The sequence below is a fragment of the Anser anser genome (assembly GCF_964211835.1).
Source record: "Anser anser genome assembly, chromosome: 2".
Lineage (NCBI taxonomy): Eukaryota > Metazoa > Chordata > Aves > Anseriformes > Anatidae > Anser > Anser anser.
The window spans coordinates 138,799,477-138,820,607 of record NC_139721.1 but is presented as its reverse complement, the minus strand read 5'-3'; the positions used below and the strand labels follow the sequence as shown (position 1 = coordinate 138,820,607).

Genomic DNA, 21,131 nt, shown 5'->3' with positions numbered 1-21,131 from the left:
TCCTTCAGCATTATGACTTTTGTGGACTAGGGTGTTCTATCCCTTTTATTTCTTTCATATTTGATCCTTAAAGTGCCCTTGAGTCAAGCTTTATTCTGCAAGCATGAGGGCATGAATCTTTCCTGAGATGTTGACAGATAGTGTTTGGTGAATATCATTTTTCTGTCAGATACAGCCTATGTCTATACTGCTAACTAAAGCAGAGCCAGGGACTATCTTCTGGCCCTGAGGCCATGTGGCAGACCTTAGCTACATTTGTACTAGGTAACGCTTGGGCATGCATCTCCTGAGGGTTTTATGTGGTTCCCATGCAGCTGGTGGTACAATTATTATTTTGGGGCTGCTTGGTATTAGGTTTTGAATTCAAAAATTCCAGAATAGCCCAAGACCCATGCTTCAGACCACAGGAACTGTATTTTCTAGCATAAGCTTGAAGGAAATGTGTTGCGTGCCCTGCTTGTAGGAGGCTGGCATGTGCAACCTTTTGGAAATGGTTCCTGGCATGGGTTGCCCCGTGAACAATGCCCAGGAATGGTTTTGGAGCGTGCTAGTTGGCATGGGCCAAAATTATCCAATGAGCAGTGGGGACACTCAGCAACTGAGTGAATGGTCAGACTCTCTCCCTAGCCCTGCTTAAGTCATCGGCACGGGTTTTAACGGTGAGATTCTTAATATTTCCTGCCCCTTGCACACTTGAGCTTGTTCCCAGTGAAGTTTTCCCACATTCCTCCCTCTATAATGCTAGCATCCTTACTCACCTTGACCTGAAGCCATAAGGATGTTTTTATCTTTCCTTTCTTTATCCTCTGCATCCAGACTGCTTTATACATTCTTGCCAAGATACTTTTTTTCCTTCCCCAACCAGCTCTGTCACTCAGATCTTGACATCCTATTTTTTCTTGATTATCATAATACTCTTCCTATATCCTCTCCTGACTAACACCCTTCTTCAAATCATATAAGAAACAGCCCATACACCCAGTTGTTTGTGTGTGTGTTGTTTAGCTCCCCTTCCAACACTGGCTGTTTCATTCAGTCACTTTTGAGCAGCTTCTACCCTTTTCAAAATCCTCCATAATGAGGCCTCTTCCCTTCTCCCTTCACCAAGTTCCCACTCTTCTCTCATTCATATTTAGTCCTTCTTCTGTCCCCTGGATCCTTCTGATAGACTCTCAACTGCTTTCATCTTTTCTGTGAACCACATTGCTGTGTGCCCAGGTAGTGCATTTTTACCACTTGTTCGTAGTCCTTTTCTCCAGGGTTCTTGTTCTCAGTGTGGAAGCTGCTAAGACTTGCCCTTGTCTACCTTGAATGCCTAAGATCTGCCTCCTTTCCAGCAAAGCATCCATTTAGGCACCTAAATGGGACCCAGATATTTACCTGCTTGTCCTGATTTGGTGGCAGTACACATGACCAGCTGTGTAGCGGAGCTCCATGGATTCCACATTTCCACATGTGCAAAACTTTTGGAAATCCACCTGCTTATTTTGGGTCATTAGAACTGGCTTGAGCTCTTCTGGCAGTCAATTTTAGTGATAGCTGGCTCTTTGGGAAACCTGACCTTTAATGGTCACTACTATAGATAACGGTTTTGATTTTAGTTCTTAAATCACCTATGCTGATTTATGTCTTAATAGCAGTAACTCCCTGCTTAGCTGTATCTCTTTCATGCTACTTTGACAGGTTAGGATTTGCAAAAATAGTTCAGTACTGAGTCCTTCCCTACTGCAAGCCAATTTCTGAGTGTCAGATAGCATTGCATCCTCATACATATGTGAGTGCAAGCACTTAAAATCCACATTTCAGTAATTGATAGCTAATACATATGGAATTTGTGGGTTGGTCAGTCATTTCCAACCTGTTTATAATTAAAAAGGCATAAGCTGTTGAGTTAAAAAAACATTTCAGTACAGGTATATGTGGATATGTACTGTTTCACTTAAAAAATTTAAAAGTTCAAAATTATGTTCAATTTTCTCCAAATTGCATACCAAAGAGCGATCGCTGTTTTCTTCTATAATGATCTTTTGTGCCTAAGAAACACTTCTTTAATAATTATCTTCAGTCTTTCTCTGTCCAAGTTTAAAGTTAAATTCAGACTTGTTTTAACGTATTGGCACATGCATATTTGTCTCTTAACTAGTATCACTGCTGTCCGTATCAATATCAGGCACTGGAATTTCAATCCACCAACTTCTCCCTACTGGAGGATTACCAGTGTTCCTTTTAGAAAGTATTTCCATTAGTGTAAGGAGAAACAGCGGTGTGCTAAATCAGGAGAGTAAATTTGAAGAAGGAATGACACCTTCTGCTCGATGGTGCTGGTGTGAATGTGGCTTCCCCATTCTGCGATCTCTTCTAGTGTCACCAGAAGCAGGTAGCTGAGGGTCAGGGAGGTGCAGCTAGTTCTTTATAATATCTGTCTAAATATATATGTGTAATAATATGTAATAAAGTATTTTTGACTGCATAGCTTTGAATATATTGCCCATATGCTCTTATAATAATCTTGGTTTACTCCTCTCAATGTTTACTAGGTCTGCGTCATTTCCCTGTCATGTCTTAGCTTAGGATTGTAGTTCCAAAAAGACCAGGTTGCCTCCTTGCACATAATTGCTTAGTCTCATTGGGTTCAACCAGGCAACTCATATACATAAAGTTAAATACATGTATATGCCTGGGGTCTGTCTTCATGAGCTTTCTAGGCTTGGGGCATTCTCTCTGCCTCCAAATCTCTATCCACCTTTAATGAGCTGTATAAATAAATACAAAGTACTCTGGATCATTCCATATCCATAAAAATATATTTTATTAGCTGAGAGGTATACAATAATAGAAAAGATCAGACCAATCTGATGTTTGAGGGAGCTGTGGGAGGACAGGACAAGTAGCTGCTTCCAAGTGGTTGACAGACCTGAGGCCCCAGCAAGACAGATTTGTAGGTTAACTGTGATAAATGATCTCCGGCTTCACTGACTAAAGCGAGGTCACTCTTCTTGGGGCACTGCCGGCATGCTGCAACCTTGCAGCAAATTCTTGGGGAAGTACTGAGCAAACAGACCAGTTCTTATTTACATTAGAATGAAATTAAGACTCTTCAAAACCAAGATGATAAAATATTGGACAAGAGGGCAGAGATTTATCAGGCAGTGCTAATGTTTATTTACCAGAACTTAATTCTTTTTTTTTTTTACTTTACAAAAGGTAATAGGTCCAAAAGACAGCTGGGTTGTCCTTCTATAGCCATTTAATGAGGGAAAATAGGAAAAAAATTGTTTACTGCTTTAACAAATTTGAAATCCAGAGTTCAGTTGATTTTCCTCTGGTGTATTTTTATTAGGATTTTTTTTTGGAGAGAAACAATCCAGGTTGTTGAGGGTGGGAGGAAGAAGAGCATGGAACTTTGACTGGGTCGTGTGCCAAAGGTTTATTTCAGCTATTTCTATGTTTTTTGGGGGTTTTATTCCCTCCCTTTTTTTGGCTCATGTCCAGCCAGTGAGGAAATAAATATGTGAAGAAAGAATGCTATGGAATGTTAACTTCACTGCCGTATTTTCTTCCTTTTATCATGCCCCAAGATTCAGTGAAGTTGATATAAATTCACCATGCCTTCTTTTAAAAAGCATAACAGAAAGGCATTCTTCCTTTAAGAGTCAGACTCTAAAAGGTGATTTTCTTTCACTCAGTTTGGTTTAAGCCTGTAAAAAGCATTAAGTGAAAAATCTGATATATTTGTTAGGGCATTTATTGCATTACTAACTTATATTTTCAGTTCTCAGTGAAAGGTTTATAGAGAACATAAACCTTGAAGAGTTTTTGTTCAGGATTAAAGATATATTTTCCCCATTTTCTGGTGAAATAATAGCTCATAAAATGATTGAGGTGTTAGTAATTATTTTTAGCTCTATTTATTTTCCAAGGATATTCTGTTCAGCTTGCTGAGGTGCATGAAGAAAGCCATTAAAAAGCACCCTCCTAATCAGAAGATTCATGCCCTTTAAAGAATTTCAAAATAATCAAAAGCTCCTGATTAGATGTCACCACCATGTTGTTGTTTTTCATTAATTACATTTACAGCAAGCAAAGACCTTGCAGTAAACTGTAAATCCAGCATACTCAGTAGTAGTCTGTCATTGTGTAATATACCATGTCTTCCATAATGAATATCCTTAGTACTAGGCTTACTGTGATGCTGAAACTATTTAGATAGATACCTGATTGTTGGTGGCGTGTAAAATCAAAAAAAAAATAAATTGCTAAATTCTTTCTAGGGTAAAATGGTAAGGGATGTTCTAATTACAATTTCTTAGGAAATTCTTTCCCTGGGAAATATATGTATCTGAGATGAATCTGCTGAAAACTGGGTGAAATAAGGAATGGAAATGAAATACTTAAGGTAGAAAATATTTAGTGTTCAAATAATTTGTTGTGGTTTTAAGCAGCAGCAGTACCCAGCAGTCACGTTATTTGGAATATCAGAACCTGAGAATTCCCTGAAATTAAGGAAAGGGTATGATCGTATCACGGAAAGCCACACTCTCAAGTGTGGCTTGAAGTATGCTATCATTTGATATTTATTGTATATTTGCTGCTTATATACACTTATTTTTCTTCTCCTTCCTGTCTTTAATATCTGCCATACAGACTCTGTACCCACTCACTTCATCTGGTGCTCCAGCATATATTATACTAGCAAAAAAGAGACCTAGTATTGAATGTTTAAACCTTATGCTTTATCAAAATGGCATAGAATAGTGGAGGAAAACTGCAATATTTTCATGATAGTATCTTTATGCATTAAGCTCTCAATAGTTGGTATTGGGTTTCTTTGGAAAGTTTCATGGTTCCACATATTTATTTGGAGGCATTATATAGAGCAAGAACTAGGCTGGATGTATGTCAGGCTACAGGAGGACAAAAAGCAGGGTACTGTTAAGTCTGTTGTATATTGACTGATTCTCTTTAGACTTAATATTTAAAGTTCAAATTAATCAAATTCAGTTTTTAAAGGTGTTGTGTTCTGTAGGGGTGTCGTGTTCTGCTTCCTATATGAAAAAAAAAATTTCAAACAGGACATCACAAGCAATGTCATGTTGTAGAAATACAGTAATACATCTGATACAAACACTAAAAAGTCAAATATAGTGCAGGAAGAGTCAGGGAGAAATAGATTCATATGGAAATTTTGTCCTGAGTTGTATTCAGTGATACCCACATAAACAGATCTGAATGATTTTATGATCTAGTCATGACTGAGCTTAATAGCCATTATCAAATGTGAATTGCTGTGAGGGTCTGGATCGTGTCATTGCCTAGTTTAGGTGTGACCAAACTGCATCTCTGCAGCCTCACATGATTCACAAACAGTTTAAGTAAACCTGTTTTACTACAGAAATGCCACATGACCAGTGGCAAAGTTGCTTGGGCACTGGGACTAAGTAGTAATCATCTCTAGCTGTGGAAGAAACAAGCCAACCCTCGGTGCTGAAGCAGCAGGATCCGGTCATCTGTCCCCAGCTGCACACCCAGCCTGCCACTGGAGGAAGGCACTGCAGGCCACTATTGCTTCCTGCCGTTGGAGATATTGGAGTTGTTTCTTTCCTATTTGCTTCTATGGGACACGTAAATGTTGTAGTTATGTGACTTGGACTTGGGAAGATTGATCAATTTTGCTATTTGGAGACATTCAGGATTAGCCTGTCCTGATTCTTTTGGACTGGAGCATTACAGGGTTTGATAGTTACATGTATTGGTGCTTGAGAGAAAACTAACAGTTCTCAAAACAGAGAGATTTGACATTGTAGTGCTTCATTCTGAGCAGTTCAGGAGCTGCAACTATAATAATGGTTTACGTACAGGGTCAGTAGATTCCATTTAAAATTTACCAAGTATACAAGAATGATGTAGCTAGAGGTAAATGTACAGTAATTAAGGTAAACTAAAAGAACAATAATAAAAAGTTGCCTGTAATGTTAGAGCCTTCATTCATTACATTACTCTTTTCAAGAAATGCTGTTCATCTTGGCAGCTTTCCAACTAATGGCATCTGGGTAACTGTCAAGTGAGAATTAGCTCAGGTGTGTCAGGGTTATTACCTTGCTGGACTGCACTGAAAGAATTTACCTTCACAGCTTCCCAAAGAGGGCTCTCACCTCTTTTAATCTATGTCAACAGCAATACTGAAGAATCAAACACCGATACTTCTAGCTCTATGCAAATATCCTGAGGAGAACACTCAGCATTGGTTGTCATGGCTCTTATTTTAATAATAAACATTTTGACCACCTTTTCAATACTTCAGTAGATAAGACTGCTGATACTGTAATATGCATATAATTAAAAAGGATTAAACTAATTTCTGAATTGCCAAAGAAAGATTGTTTCATACGCCTGTATGAAAACTGTGAAGGCCTGAAGACTCTGGAGTGCAGTGGTGCTCAAGGATACAGACCAAGGATGCTGGTAGCAATGTACCCACATTAGTGCAGGATTTGTCCCAGCTTTGCTGATCTAAGAAGCCTGAACAGGATGCTGCGCTCATGGCTACCTTGCTTCTTGTGAGGTACTGAGTTGGAAGTGTGCAATTGAACTGGCGGCCTACAGGGCCTGGAGAGCTTGCCTTGCCACGCTGCACACACACAGAGCTCAGTGGTTCTGAACCTAAACTGCTTCCAGCACCTCAGTTTGTCGAGAGCAAGAGGGGCATTGGATGTCTGGGGACACATCACTTCTAACGAAAGCACACAGAATCACAGAATCACAGAATCGTCTAGGTTGGAAGAGACCTCCAAGATCATCTAGTCCAACCTCTGCCCTAACCCTAACAAGTTCTCCATTAAACCATATCACTAAGGGCTACATCTAAACGTCTTTTAAAGACCTCCAGGGATGGTGACTCCACCACCTCCCTGGGCAGTCCATTCCAATGCCTAACAACCCTTTCGGTAAAGAAGTTCTTCCTAACATCCAACCTAAACCTCCCCTGGCACAACTTTAGCCCATTCCCCTTCGTCCTGTCACCAGGCACGTGGGAGAATAGACCAACCCCCACCTCTCTACAGCCTCCTTTAAGGTACCTATAGAGAGCGATGAGGTCTCCCCTGAGCCTCCTCTTCTCCAGGCTGAACAAGCCCAGCTCCCTCAGCCGCTCCTCGTAAGACTTGTTCTCCAGACCCCTCATCAGCTTCGTTGCCCTTCTCTGGACTCTCTCGAGCACGTCCATGTCCTTCTTGTAGCGAGGTGCCCAAAACTGAACACAGTACTTGAGGTGCGGCCTCACCAGAGCCGAGTACAGGGGGAGAACACACGACCCAGCACAAAATGGCAGCCTCAAGCTGATATAGGGATGATCCCCAAACTGAAATATGGGCCCTGTGACTGTGCCTGTAGGCTGAAAGGTTAGTGTGTAGTTTGGCTTGAAGTACCCCTACCCTGTTCTGTAGAGCAAATTTTGTATCCTGTGATTGATCAACCAGGCTGAGTAATAAAATATGGCTTCAATGAGCCTTCAAAAGCTTTTGCCTCTCTTTGTTCATCACTTTCAGTCCTCAGTACCTTCTGTGTAAACCATAGAGAAAAACGATACCTTCTTTACTTCATTAGGTTCCCATCCTGAGGTACAGGCTTTGTGCCTTTGTTTGTACCAAAAGCTAAAAGCGTTGCATCCAAACTGGTGCTTGCTTATTGCAGGGTTCATGACGGCTGAATTACCCGTGTGGCACCTCTGTGGAGGCACACCGGGCGTGCTGGGGATGCAGCTCCCGAGTGCGTTTCTGTGTGCTAGGGCTGCCATGCCGCTTCTCTGAGGACGGCAGGTGTTCTCGGCAGGGCTGTAGCAACAGAAAATGCTGCTGATATTACGGAAAAAGGAAATATTACTTGAGGTAGGCCTTGCTCTGGCCTTTGTGCTGTATAGCTGCACTGAGCAGGGTCGCACACGTATCCAGAGATGCGAAACAGTCGAGGCACAGAGGGGCATCAGCTGGTCGGGAGATAAAGGTATTTGCAAAGAAAACATTGGCTGTTTTCTGTGCCATATGATGTTGGCACAGCTTTGTGTCAGCAGAGGCTTAGAGCCTGAGAGAAGATGGAAAGACTGCCAGCCTCAAGCAGGCTTGAGTGAAAATCCTAAAACTGGGATATGGCCCTTGCAGCCGTGCCATTGTAGGTAAAATACCTGTAAACTTTAAACTCTGCTAAATGGTGCGATTGTTCTAGTTAACTGTTGTTTTGTCTTTCAGCACTTCAGGTGACAAGGGATTACTTAGAATAAAGAAGCAGAGCTGGGGTTTCCACAGGGAGTTAGGTGCCTCCCTCCTCCAGGCCATGCTGTAAACTCCAGTCAAGAAATGAATTAATGATATGCTGTGAGAATTGTATCTTGAAATGAAAAATGTGCACAGTAAATGATTTTTGCTTTGGGAAGTATTTACCTCATGCTGTTAGGAGTACATAGCATATTATTTCTATTTGTTTTAATGCCCATTTGTCTTAATTATTAATGTGAAGTTGAGCTGCATTCTTTGTTGCATTTAAAAGCAAATCACCCCAAGTTCAGAAGTTCACTGCACATGCCCCAAACTTTTTTTTTTTTTCCTCAGGAGCTTAAACCAAACTTCAGTGATCTTAGCCATGTTCTGCTTGACCAAATACTGACCTTCCTTTGCAGTAGAAAGACATCCAAGCCTGTTTTCTGAAATTAAATCAAATTCTTGTAATCCAATGAGATTTACAACTGCTCAAGTGTAGTCAGATTCATATATGTTTAAAGTGAGTCAGGTTCATATAATGCTTGTTTTTGTTCATCTAAAGCAGTATATTGCATATGAGATTAAGCCGAAAATTAGTGTTTTTGCAAATGTCATCAGAGTAGGTCTGTAAAAATATTCCCAATATTTCTCAAAACAGCATCTAGATGTTATCTAATGCTCATTGCCAAAGGTTTCTCTGTATTCTGCTGTACACTACATTTTCTGAAAGCATGCATGTATGCTGTCATGGCTAGTAACTATTCCTCAGTGATTAGTGTGACAGTAAGTGAAGCGTGAATATTGAGACTTGCCATATCACGCATGCCAAGTTACTATATGGCCCAACTGCTGTGAGACAAAACATGCTATTATGTTTTAGACACAAAGCCATATTGTATGAAATTCCATCCTGTCACATACTGAGGGAGGTGTATTTAAAAATCAAATCTTTTTTTTCTTTAGTTCTTTTTGTTAACTTTTTCTGCCTTAGATACTTAACTACTGAACCCCATCAGAACATTCAGCCTTTGTCCCTGTTGAGGAATCATGTTACCAACTTACATCAGTCAAACAGTTAATATTTGAAGGAGGAGACTTTAAAGAGGAGGAGACTATCGGCAAAAACAAACAAACAAACAATAACAACAACAAAACACCAAAACCAAGTGTTTTGACATTCCAAACCACTAAGGTGATGCATTAAATGGGTTTCTCCAAACAATTCTGATATAGTAGAGGTAATTTAAATACGTGATCATACAGTGCATTTTTCAGAAGTGAAAGAATAGCTTGTCTGTAAACAAAGCAGCAAAATTAGTCACACATTCCACTAAGGCATCAGTTTTAAGACTGACAGCCTTAGGATTCAGCATGCATATGACTTTTTCAGCGTCCAGAAATGACCTTAGCAGAAGACATGTTGTTTGGAGAATTTTGTCATTGCTGTTCAAAGCTCCATAAACAAAGCTAAGACGTTTTTGTAGAACTTTGCATAGTTAAAAGTAATTATTTGATCCGTGAGTTACTTGGATGACCTTCTTTGGCCTGTGTTACACAAGAGGTGAGACTTGATCCTTCTGGTCCCTTCTGACTTTAAAATCTATAAATGCTTGGAAACTTGATGCTAATAATGTAGCAACTGGAATCTTCAAAGCACTGTATAAACAACTAACCCCCCACAGCCCTACTTGGACTATTATCAGGGCAAGGAAATGTAATAATTAGAGCAGAAAGAACTATTTTTGCAGACTGTGATGATTTTTTTTTCTATTTATTAATTCTTAAGTCTGGTTCTAATTTTGACTGATTTATTCACAATGATTTCATTAGTGGATGTGATTATGTTGCAGCCCTAGATACTTTTGTTGTTTTTATATTTCACTTATGTATAATCTGGTGATTACTTGATACTTATCTGTGGCTTCTTGATTGACTTTGGTTAACTGATATCTTTTTAGTTTCTGAACTGAAAAGGTGACTTTGGCTTCCTAACCCGTTCCTACTCAAAATACTTTACATTTATTAGTAAATCTTATTTTCTTTTTAAACAAATGACAGCAATGTGCCAGATACTTTGATGACCATTCATACAGTCAAAATAATGGTATTATTTTATTCAAGAGCACTAAGGAACTAGCATTTCATCACCCATAATTTCACCTGCAATTCAGAATTCATTAATTTTTGAATGTTCTTTTCTATACCTACGGATTAGCTAAGGATGGTACAATTCTTTTTCTTACACTGGAAGGTAATATTTGATGATTTACATAAGTGACCACATTTTTTTAATACTGCCACAATTCTGTAATACTTGAATTAATAATTAATTCAATACAGAGCAATTATACTCTGGCTCCTAAAAAAGATGCAACTACCTGTATGGGAAAAAAAAAAAAAAACATGGTGAAATGATTTGCCAGGACCTCTTGACAAATAATTGGTGCAGGTGGGATTAGGACACAAGACAGGCCTCACTAACTCAATATAATCACTGGTCCATGGGAATTTTGGATGTGTAGAAGAATTAATGCCAATTTTCTGTGGGTATTCAGCCCTCTTTTTCCTTTTCTTTGTTGAGACTAGCCTTTTCTCTTGGTATGGTCTGTGTTCTATAATGAACTTTCCTGTGATTTGCAAAAAGTTGAGTGAAAGGATTTCTACAATCTGGTAGTTTAAGGAGTCTGGAATTATTTTTTTTCTAGATTTTAATTTATAGGCAATAACTGTCTCATTCAAGATGCCTTCATTTTGTCATGAACTGAAAATTGGAAAAGTAATATATATATATATATATGCACATCAGAAACACTAGAGTTTTGCATCTGTTTGACATAGAATACCATTTCCAAATCCTGAGACTTCTGTAAGATTATCATATCACAGAATCATAGAGTGGTTTGGGTTGGAAGGGACCTTAAAGATCACCCACTTCTACCCCCCCCCCCCCGCCATGGAGGGACACCTCCCACCAGACCAGGTTGCTCAAAGCCCCATCCAACCTGGCCTTGAACACCTCCAGGTGTAGGGCATCCAAAGCTTCTCTGGCTGATGAGAAGTAATGGCTTAAAGTGGTCAATATTTCTGGGCAATTGGTCCCTGGGTAATTTTCGGATAAATATCCTGTCCGTTCTCAAGACCCGATCAGATAGGTGCAGTAGTCAAAAATTCTTGTACAGCATATAGTTGCTAGAAATGAAGAAGAGAGACAATTGCATATTTCTTTGAATCATTATAAACACTAGCATGTCATACATATCCTAGCACATGATTTAGTCTACTAATCGCTTATATGTACTAGTATAGGTACTAGTAGATTTGCACTAGTATGTTATGTGCAAAAATCTCGAGGGAAGTATGAGGACATGCTTTTGACTTGTGTTTTTTTTTTTTCACACAAGTGTGTGGACAAGAAAGGCTGTGTCTATGACATTTGAGACTTAAAAGCTCTCAGTGGAATAACAATTTATTTATTTTTTCATTTATCATTTTCAGTGTTGTCTATTCCTTGTTGCAGGTTTTTCACCTGTGTATCCTTATACCTTATGCAATTCAAGTTCATGAAAATATAAGCGTAGTGCTTTGTAATCCATGTTCCTTGAATGGTACTCCAGAAAGCCAGCTTCAGCTGAACAAGAATGAGAATTTGCATGAAACATGCTGTAGGTTTGCTGATTTTAGAGGATGCCAACACCATCTTTTTCAAATACTGAAGAATTTTGGACTGCAGTCTACTATATCTGTATTGGTAAACTAGTACATTGGAAAATAGAAGACCTTTAATATATTTTCGCATTTTTACCTGACAAGAGATCTGTACTGAGCAAAGGCATGACTGAATTTCTACAGTTACCTACTAATAGTAGTAACATGATGTCTACAAGATTCAGCACTTGTTTTCGGACTGTGTATTACAAGAACTTTGGTGGCTTTGGAAACTTCGGAGGTAGCTGTAGAATAGCAGAACAAAGCCACATCCTAATGATCACCATTTTAGTCTGTTCCCTCCAAATCTATTATTTTTAGTTTATATTTTCATATAATACCCCCAAACATAGGGAGGTAAGTTTTCTCAGAATTCCCTAGGTAGCTTAGAAAAGATAATTCACTTACAATTTAATGTTTGTGTTGTATTTACACCTAATGAAGAGTCAGCCTCCTGCCATGTGAATATATGAAAAGTCAAAAATAAATCAAAAATACTTCACTAAAGACAAATGCCTTTATGAAACTTGATGCATATGTTATGCGTTAATTGTCATTGAATTTTAAAACCTGATACTTCACAAAATTGTGTAAATACTACTGTTATTTTAAACGTGGATTTCATGGTTTTAGATAGTAATAAATGTTTGTCTCCAGTGCTGTAAATTCTCAGCCTGTCAGTATGCTCAAAGAAAATGTAAATGAAGGAATCAGAAGTTGCTTTCTAGATGCTGTTGCTCACAGTCCTTTAGTGTACTAGGTAGGGCATTTATGATATGGTATATTAGGTGCTCTATATATGTAAAATGTGCATGAATTTTGTGTTGTCAATCCAGGAATAATCCATTGACTTTCTAACCTGAGGAATGTGTTTCCCAGTAGCACTCCGAAACAGACTTTGTCTTTATACTGGCTAGCAAGACTCATTTCAACTGTGCTGACTGCAGATGGTATTAGTAAACAGGGTAATGAGATTGTTTTTCAGAAAAAAACTTCTTGTTTGTGTTTCAGGCTGAGCTATGTGAATCATGCAGAAGATCTAGCCTCCAAACTACTCCAGTGTTTCCCAAAGAACAGATTGTCAGCACAGGCAGCCCTGAGCCATGAGTATTTCAGTGATCTGCCCCCACGGCTATGGGAGTTAACTGACAGTGAGTATAACCACCTCTGAATCAATTTTAAAAAAAGACACTAGTTCATACAGTTGCATGTGTGTATACTTGTATGTATGCTAACACTCACATGCAAACTCCCTCATGGACCTGCACATCCACACACAAAATACACGAGTGCAATTGTGTATCTGAAATTACGTAGTTAGCTTGACACAGGAAAAAATGGATTTTTTTTTTTTTTTGCTATCTCTGCTCTGCAGTCTGCAGCTAGCTATCTTTGTATTTGATTATGTGTGCAGCCAAGAGAATTATCTGAATTGTCATAAAGCAAAAGGAAAAATACAATTTACATATTTAGTGCTTTTCACTTTATAACATACAGTACTTCTTAACTAGCTGCAGCATACAGGATAAAAATCCAGCTATGTTTGATTCACAGAATCTCTATCTGTTATAACAGTAACATTTAAGAAAGGGATTGGCATTCAGAAGTCTGAGAAACACAAAGCAGAATATTGCTTAATTTTCTGAATTAAACAGTGTAAGAAGAGAATGGGAGATGATATTACTAAATGAGAATGCTTTCAGTATTTACATACATCTTTTAATTTATTTTATTGAACAAAATTCTTTCCAGTTGACTTGGCAAATATTATCCTATTGATAAGTATTTTGTCAGTTATCTCTTTAATATTTGTAAATCATTTATTTCATACATGTCCATACCTTTTCCAGAGTGTTAAAAGTCAATACTATTTATTCTGTGGAAAAATATTACCATGCATGATATTTTTGATGAAGATTCTGGCATTAAAAATAGGTTTCACAGGGGAATACCAATCACTATTTTGATTTAGCGCAATATGAGGAAGAGAAGCATGCTTTCATTAGAACAGTGGTTGCTATTTTCTGCTTTCAAACATGCACTCATTAGCAAAATATCTAAATCCAGTATGCCAAGGCAAAATTTTCAGATATGCAACAACAGAATGTGTGTTTAATTACGGCTAATTTAAAGCTTTGCTTGTAAAAAATGAGTTCACATTCTGAATATTAATCCACAATAGATTTTGTTTACTTCAGTCTCATTAAGAAAACTTTCATTTCCCAAAAGTTTAGCTTTTCCATCCTCAACATCTGTAACGGTTACATTTTGAGCTAGTTCTGTGAACTGGCACTCCAAGTACCCTACTATACCTGACTCTGCTCTAAAGACTCTGCTCTGTCCCATTTGTAGAATGTGAACGTTAAAACTGAACTGGCAACACCAATTTTTGTACCGCATAGGCTATATCACAGACCTTGTCCTTGCTCTGCAAAAACATTCCCAGTTTCCTCCTCTGCCATGAAACCCTCTGCCCACACCACTCAGTTTTCTGACTGCAGCACTTCACAAGCTGAAAATTCAAAAAGGTAAATTAAGGGTGCTGTTGAAAGTCCGTCTTTGCTGAAATTGATGCAAAGAGATTCATTTCTTCAGGACTAATGAAACATCAAGAATGCCAGTTCGTTTATCCTTTTTCCACTAAATGGAAAACAAAAATCACTCTTCACTGGTGACATCTCAATCCTTCTGACTGTGTGATTCAGTCTAGCCAGGATTTTGAATTCTGAATTCTGCAGTAGTACTTTTCTGTTAATATGGACTTATTACCCACTTGCCACTTAGTTTATCAGTCAGTGGTTAAATCCAGTTCTATCAGTGAAGTAAATGCCTACACATTATCACTCTGCAGCAGGCTGCCAACAGAGACAGTCTTGTCCTAGTCATTAACAAGCACAATGTATGCAGAACACCAGAGGGGAATTAAAACCACAAAAAATACCTCAGGGTGGTATTTTTAATATGAGAATTTAATTTGTAATTTCACAGATTAAGAATTTTGGCTGCATTAATCCTTTTATCAGCTCACAGCAGGTTATTTGCAGAAGCATAACCATAAGGCGATATTCATTGGCAGAAACACGTCTTTGCATAACGTTAAACATCAGGAGCAGTGAAACCTTTTGAAGGGGGGAGAATAAAGATGAAAAATCATTATATTTTAAAGCAAGGTTCTTCTAAATGCCTCCAGTAAAATTTTGAGTTACAGAAAGACTATTTCTGTGGCTAGTAGATAATCATTATGAAGCATAAATCCAGATGCAAGAAAGGACAATCCCAGTATCAAATACTACAATCATTTCTATTTAGTATGACTTGGATATACTTGTAAACATATTTCCAAAACAAAGAAGTCATATACTTTGGAGAGTTGGGAAAATGTTTACTGCATAGTGAAATTACCACATTTTGCAATTCTAGTACTCTGGGTTAATATTTTACATTGGGAAGGACATGCTATTGATAATTCATTAAATGCAGGTGTAAATACATTGAGACTTCATGCACGATGGAAATGTGCATGATAGTATTCATCGTGAAATCTGTTTTGTCCAATTTCATCCTAGTGCTGAACTGCAAATTTGGGGTTTTAGTACCAAAAACAATGAAAGACTCACATGTGAAGCTGAAGAAAGAGATAGAAAAAAAAATTGATTGTATGATTTTCAATCAGAAAATATTGTTTCTTTGTACAGAAGTACAGTGATTCTGCCTGAATCAGAAATGTAAAAAAAAAAAAAAAAAAAAAAACCTTAACAATAACAGTTATTAATAACTGTCTCTTTCTGTTTTGACTTTAGTACTATGTATTTATATTCTATGTAATATTTTACAGGATAACATTTTGATTTTGTGTTTTATTTTTAAATATGTGTGCAAAATTTATCTGAAAGATTTGAAAGTTTATTCACAAAAAGGTTGTTTTTTGGTTTCTTTTGGTTTCAAGCCAAGGTATAATTTCAATTGGCTTGGAAATTCAGTTTCCAGATAAGCTCTAACATCTAGCCACTGTCAGTTTTTAAAAATGTTGCATTAAAAAAGCAAGACTTTTGCAATTCTGCTAAAAAAAGTCTTGTCTGTGAATATAATACAGTTTATGAAGTAACACCACCCTCATTCATCTCAGACCTGAGCAGGAATCTATAGATTAAGACATCTTACTAAATATGTGTACTTGTTATTTTCTATTGAAAATAGTAATTTTAGTCTTTCCCCTTTTCTGCTTTCATACCTGAAAGCTCATATTGATTTATTTGGGTAGAATATTCATAATTTATGTTATCAAGGACAGCAGAATACCACATTCATGAAAACACAAACAAGCAATAAAAAAAAAAAAAAAAAAAAAAGGTATTATGGCCCTGATTAATTCTTTAAACAAGCAGACTGTTAACATTTTCTCATGCAGTCATTCACTGGCAGCGATTTGAAGATACTTTTGTGTGGACATTTGCTCTCAGAATATATTGAAAACCAGCCATTTTTCCCCATCAGTTTGAGGCATCCAAAGTAAAAATGAGTTTTCGTATCATCAGTGTGTGTCCTTAGCCATTTGTAGTTTGATCCCTATGATTAACGTCATGTCTACTACTAATTAGTTGCCTGGTGTTACGTGGAAAATCTTCAAGGTTCTTATAGCTCATGCAGGAAGGGTTTGATTTTTGTGAAAGCCTTTTGAATTTTTGGAATATTTTAATCAAACCTATTTGTCTTTAACAATAAAATTAAGTCTAATAACTCATTTCTATTGACATTAAGATTTGGAAGACAGAATATGTGATGTCGAATTATTGCAAAACCCTGCTGTATATTTTCATGTTCATACTTAATTCTAAATGCTGTCAGAGAGGAAATTTTAAAATGGAAAACATGAATTACACAACAGTGCAAGGACTAGCAAACACTCCCCCTGGAACCAGTTGTGGGTTGTTTTTTTTGTTGTTATTTTGTTATGTGTATTATTTCATTTTGCTTTGTTGGTTGGTTTTGTTTTTGTTTTTTTAAAACAAGGCTTAAGTAACAGAGAATGTTTGCATCATACAACTTCCATCATAGATACCATTCCTTTGCATTCAGAATTTTTACAGTGCTTATTTGCATAACTGAAGGTATATATAAAAGCTGTATTGATTTATTTAGTGTTGTGTTTGCCACAGATATTAGCCAATTACTTTTAAATTGCTACTTTTGGGGGAAAAAAAATCAGAGTTTCTGATCTGATGTTCTTTTTTGCAGTGTCTTCTATTTTTACTGTACCGAATGTAAGATTACAACCAGAGACTGGAGAAAGTATGAGAGTCTTTGGAAAAAACAATAGCTACGGCAAAGGTGTATCAAACAGCAAACATTGAAGAATACCTATGTTCACAACAGATAATGCAGGTAAGACATGATTATTGGAAGGTATATCTTTAAAAATACTGTTTAGTTTTCTGAAGACACAATATAAAATTGAACTGCACATTTCTTAATTTACACATGATCAGGCAGATAATCTGTTTTTGCAGTATAGATTTGTCAATACGATGAGTGTAAATTCTTGGCCTTGTGGGCAGGATCAGTGTGACTGACAGGTTGAAAACATTGCTGAAGTCAGTGCCAGCAGATTAAACATTGTGTTGCCTTTAATTTGGACTGATTTTTTTTTTTCCCTGGTACGATAAGGAAAGATAAAATACCTCTTGCCAGTTCTCTAGTTAAAATCTGGGGCAAGGACAACAACAACAAAAAAAGATTTATTTAGGAGATCTGGTAGTCTTGATAGCAGAAGGATGTTCTTGATGGAGACAGAAGCGTTGACATGTTAATAAATTTGATCGATATCACTGGATCTGCTAGAACTCTTCTTGTTCTTGGATGGCTTTGATACCCCTTGGGGGTTTGATACCCCATCTTCAGCATAGTTCTTCAGCAGTGAAATAACATGTAATTTAACTTCAGGTAGTAGAACAGAACAAGAGAAGGGCAGGTGAGTAGTGGGGGTGCTTACTGACTTAAAGCAGGGAATGATTGTTATATCACAGTAATAACTCTCTTCTGCTGCTCTTGTACCTATTGAAAGGTATACTCTGGTATTTATGTAGTTTATATTTGCATGAAGTCTATCTTCAGCTATATCTGCTTGGTTTGGTATCAGATGTAACTTTCCCTAATGAATTATATTCACTTTTTTACTGCTGTATGTATACATGCAATGTTTTTTAACCCTGTAAAGTAACAGAGTTCATTTGCCTGGCAGACAACTGCTGAAAACTGAAATGAATAGATTTCAGTCTTGACAGACTGCCCCAATTTTTGCACATGCTCTTTGCCAGCAAACCATTTAAGATTTTCTAATGTCAGAAATGAGGCTGCCTCAGAGCAGTCTGTTTACATCTTTATTGACAAGCTAATCCCTACTTTTTCCTGGGGCTGTGTCCCTGCAGACATCTCTTCAACCTTGTCTGTTCTAACGTGACATATCATCCATCTAAAATAAATTTAGAATGTGCCCATCTGTGCTAAAGACCTTTTGTGTGGAAGCTTAAGTACAGAATCTCATTCCTAATGTACAGAATCTCCTTTCTCTTGCCTCCAAACAAATGAAATTTTTCATTTACACAAAATACGTAATAGAAAGTTTTTATTTGAAAAACAGCATGTAAGATAACACAAAAGAAAACAGATTGATCATTCTTACTGAATCTGCTTAAGCAGATACAGACGACTCTTAAAAATTTTATCTGTAAGCAGAAAGAGAGAGCCATGTGTACCTTTGATGTTCGTTGCTGTACTGTTGTGGCTATTCAACCACAGCTTTAATACAAAAAAGCATCTTCTATTGTATAAGATCTGGAGATGCTTAACAAATGTTAAGTTGTGGTTTGTGTACGTTATTGATTTCAGTTTTCCATCATGGCTTGGGACTGTGTTGTGTTAGGTGTGTACAATACAATAAAGACCAGTTCCTGATTGTAGTATTTGATTTGTTCCTTAAGATGGGGGAAAACAGGTAATACTGGAAGAGTATCTGTACAAAATAAAAGTCCTCTTACTTATACTATTTAGAGAATTGGGGCTTGATCAGATGAAATTAGAATATCAGGGGAGGCAGAAGAAATGTGGACATGGAACCTGGACCTTGGTGAGGAATCATTAGGCTGGATGGAAACCTTTAAAGGAATGAGACCAGCAAGCAAACAGAAAGAACAGTCAGCGTGAAGAGTGAAAGGAGCTGGAAAAAAAGACTGAAGTTCTGATAATGTGACAGGGAGGTCTGCTGACGGCTTAATGTGAATAGCAGGTGGCTGTGATTTTAAGTAGTAGAGTAGTGACTGGCAAGTAGGATGTTCAAACAATAAAATGAGCAGTAAAATGAGTTAGGAGCCGAGTCACTTATTGTAGCAGAAGAGCAAAGTTGCAGTAAGCAGGATAGTAGCATTAAAGTAGGGGTATTTATTATGAGATATTCAGTTAAGGTCTCCATTCACAAAGGTCAGTGAAGCAACTAGATGCACAAAAAGAAAAAAAAAAAAAACATGACAGTAGCTCTCCAGGCCCATGAGGGTAACAGGTAAGTGAGGTGATTAGGAGGTAAACAACAAGCTGTTGAAGTGGCAGTGAGAATGGTGGATAACATCACACCCAGTGGGGATAAAGGAAAAGCGCCAATACTGCAAAGAAATAGATCAGAATATGAAAAAAGCAGAGGCAACAAAATACTCATAGCCCATCTCTTGGACAAGGCAATACATGTTCTTACCCATCTTCTTGAACAGGTTTTGCATATATAATGTTGGTAAGGAGGTTGGAAAGGGGTGGAATCTATTGAACCATAGGCAGATGTTTGCATCTAAGCTAATCGCTAGACTATCCTTTACAGTTAAAGGGAAAAAAGTACTTCTGGATCTTGGGTCTTCTTGTCCCAGAGATGGCATCTAAAATAGATCCAACAAACTGCACTTTTGAAGCAACTGTTCCTTACTACATGGTGTAAAAAGGAGCCTTTTTTCAAAACATATCTGAGTGCCTCAGTATCCAGGTGTAGAATTACTGGTGTACATGAAAATAGAGCATTTATGATGGCCTTGTCAAAGGGATAGGATCCTTGTGTTTGCAGAGAACCTGAATTTTGGAGTATGAACAGTCCAGTTCATTTGTATAGTTCTCACCTAAAATAGCAGCTATGTATTTCCATTGCAAATGTTTTGAAGTATTCCAGTATTCATCAGGAAGCTGCAAAAGAGAAATATCTTTAGGCACTTGATCTCTAAATCCTCTCAGGTGAGGGGGAAATGGGGGGGGAATAGTTCTGTCTTTTTTTTATATATATATATAAAATATTTTTTTACACATTTATGCATTATATTGGAATTTATTAGAAGATAGATGCATAATAACAATAACAATAATAATAATAATAATAAAGGAACCATCTTCAACTGATTTCAGAACCACAGTGGTGCAGAAGAAAATTCTAGTTTTATGTCTTTTGTCTGTTGTGTCTGGTCCTTTCTTCCTCATTTCCTTTTTTCAGGGTAGAATAGGGAATAAAATAGAGAGCTCCAACAAACAAACAGTGCCAAATCTTGCTGTGATAATTTAAGAAATTATCACCTCCTGCTGTGCTCTCCACATGCTTGCCAGAAGCTACTGCCCCAACAGTGTACCCGCTGAATTAAATCCACCTTTCTCTAGATTTTAGAAAGCAGAGAGACTGGGCTTTGCCCAGGAGTGGCTGAGGCATGGGTGAACGTCAGCATCTGCCAACTTTGGAAGCAGCAATTTCTGGCAGATTGGTGGAGAGGAGCTAAAGGCAGTAACTTTGTAAATGGCTGTGTCGTTGTTTCTTAGAGCTCTTCTGCTGCCCTCAGAAATAGCTTCAAGGAGCAGCTGAAGAAACTGGTGCGTCCCTGAGAATTTTACTCTGTGAAATATTGTAGTGCTTCAGTTGCCTGACTGCAGCATAGCTGCTTACAAATCCAAAAAAAATCCCTGAAATAGCAGTAACCTGAGACATGTTTCTGAAAACCTAGATAATGCCTGTCAGACCTCTACTCCTAATAGGGTCTTTGTGGCATTTGTGCCACATTTGTGGCATCAATTGTGTCATTGTCATGGACTCCAGGAGAGAGACAACACATTATTTCAGTGCCCATGGGGAAAGAGATGACATTTGAAGGCACCAAGGTCAATTTT

At 37.7% G+C, this 21,131-nt stretch overlaps 1 protein-coding gene across 4 annotated transcripts in view; it reads left to right on the top strand.

Annotated features, from left to right (window-relative positions):
• CDK14 (cyclin dependent kinase 14) overlaps positions 1–21,131 on the top strand; it is a 332,201-nt gene that overhangs the window by 248,603 nt on the left and 62,467 nt on the right. For all 4 annotated transcript variants that reach the window (XM_083826967.1, XM_083826970.1, XM_083826969.1 and 1 more), the window contains 2 exons: positions 12,966–13,105; positions 17,190–17,336. In XM_083826967.1, the coding sequence (XP_083683093.1) occupies positions 12,966–13,105; positions 17,190–17,305 (256 nt within the window). In that variant the 3' untranslated portion in view covers positions 17,306–17,336. The remainder of the gene's footprint in view (positions 1–12,965; positions 13,106–17,189; positions 17,337–21,131) is intronic.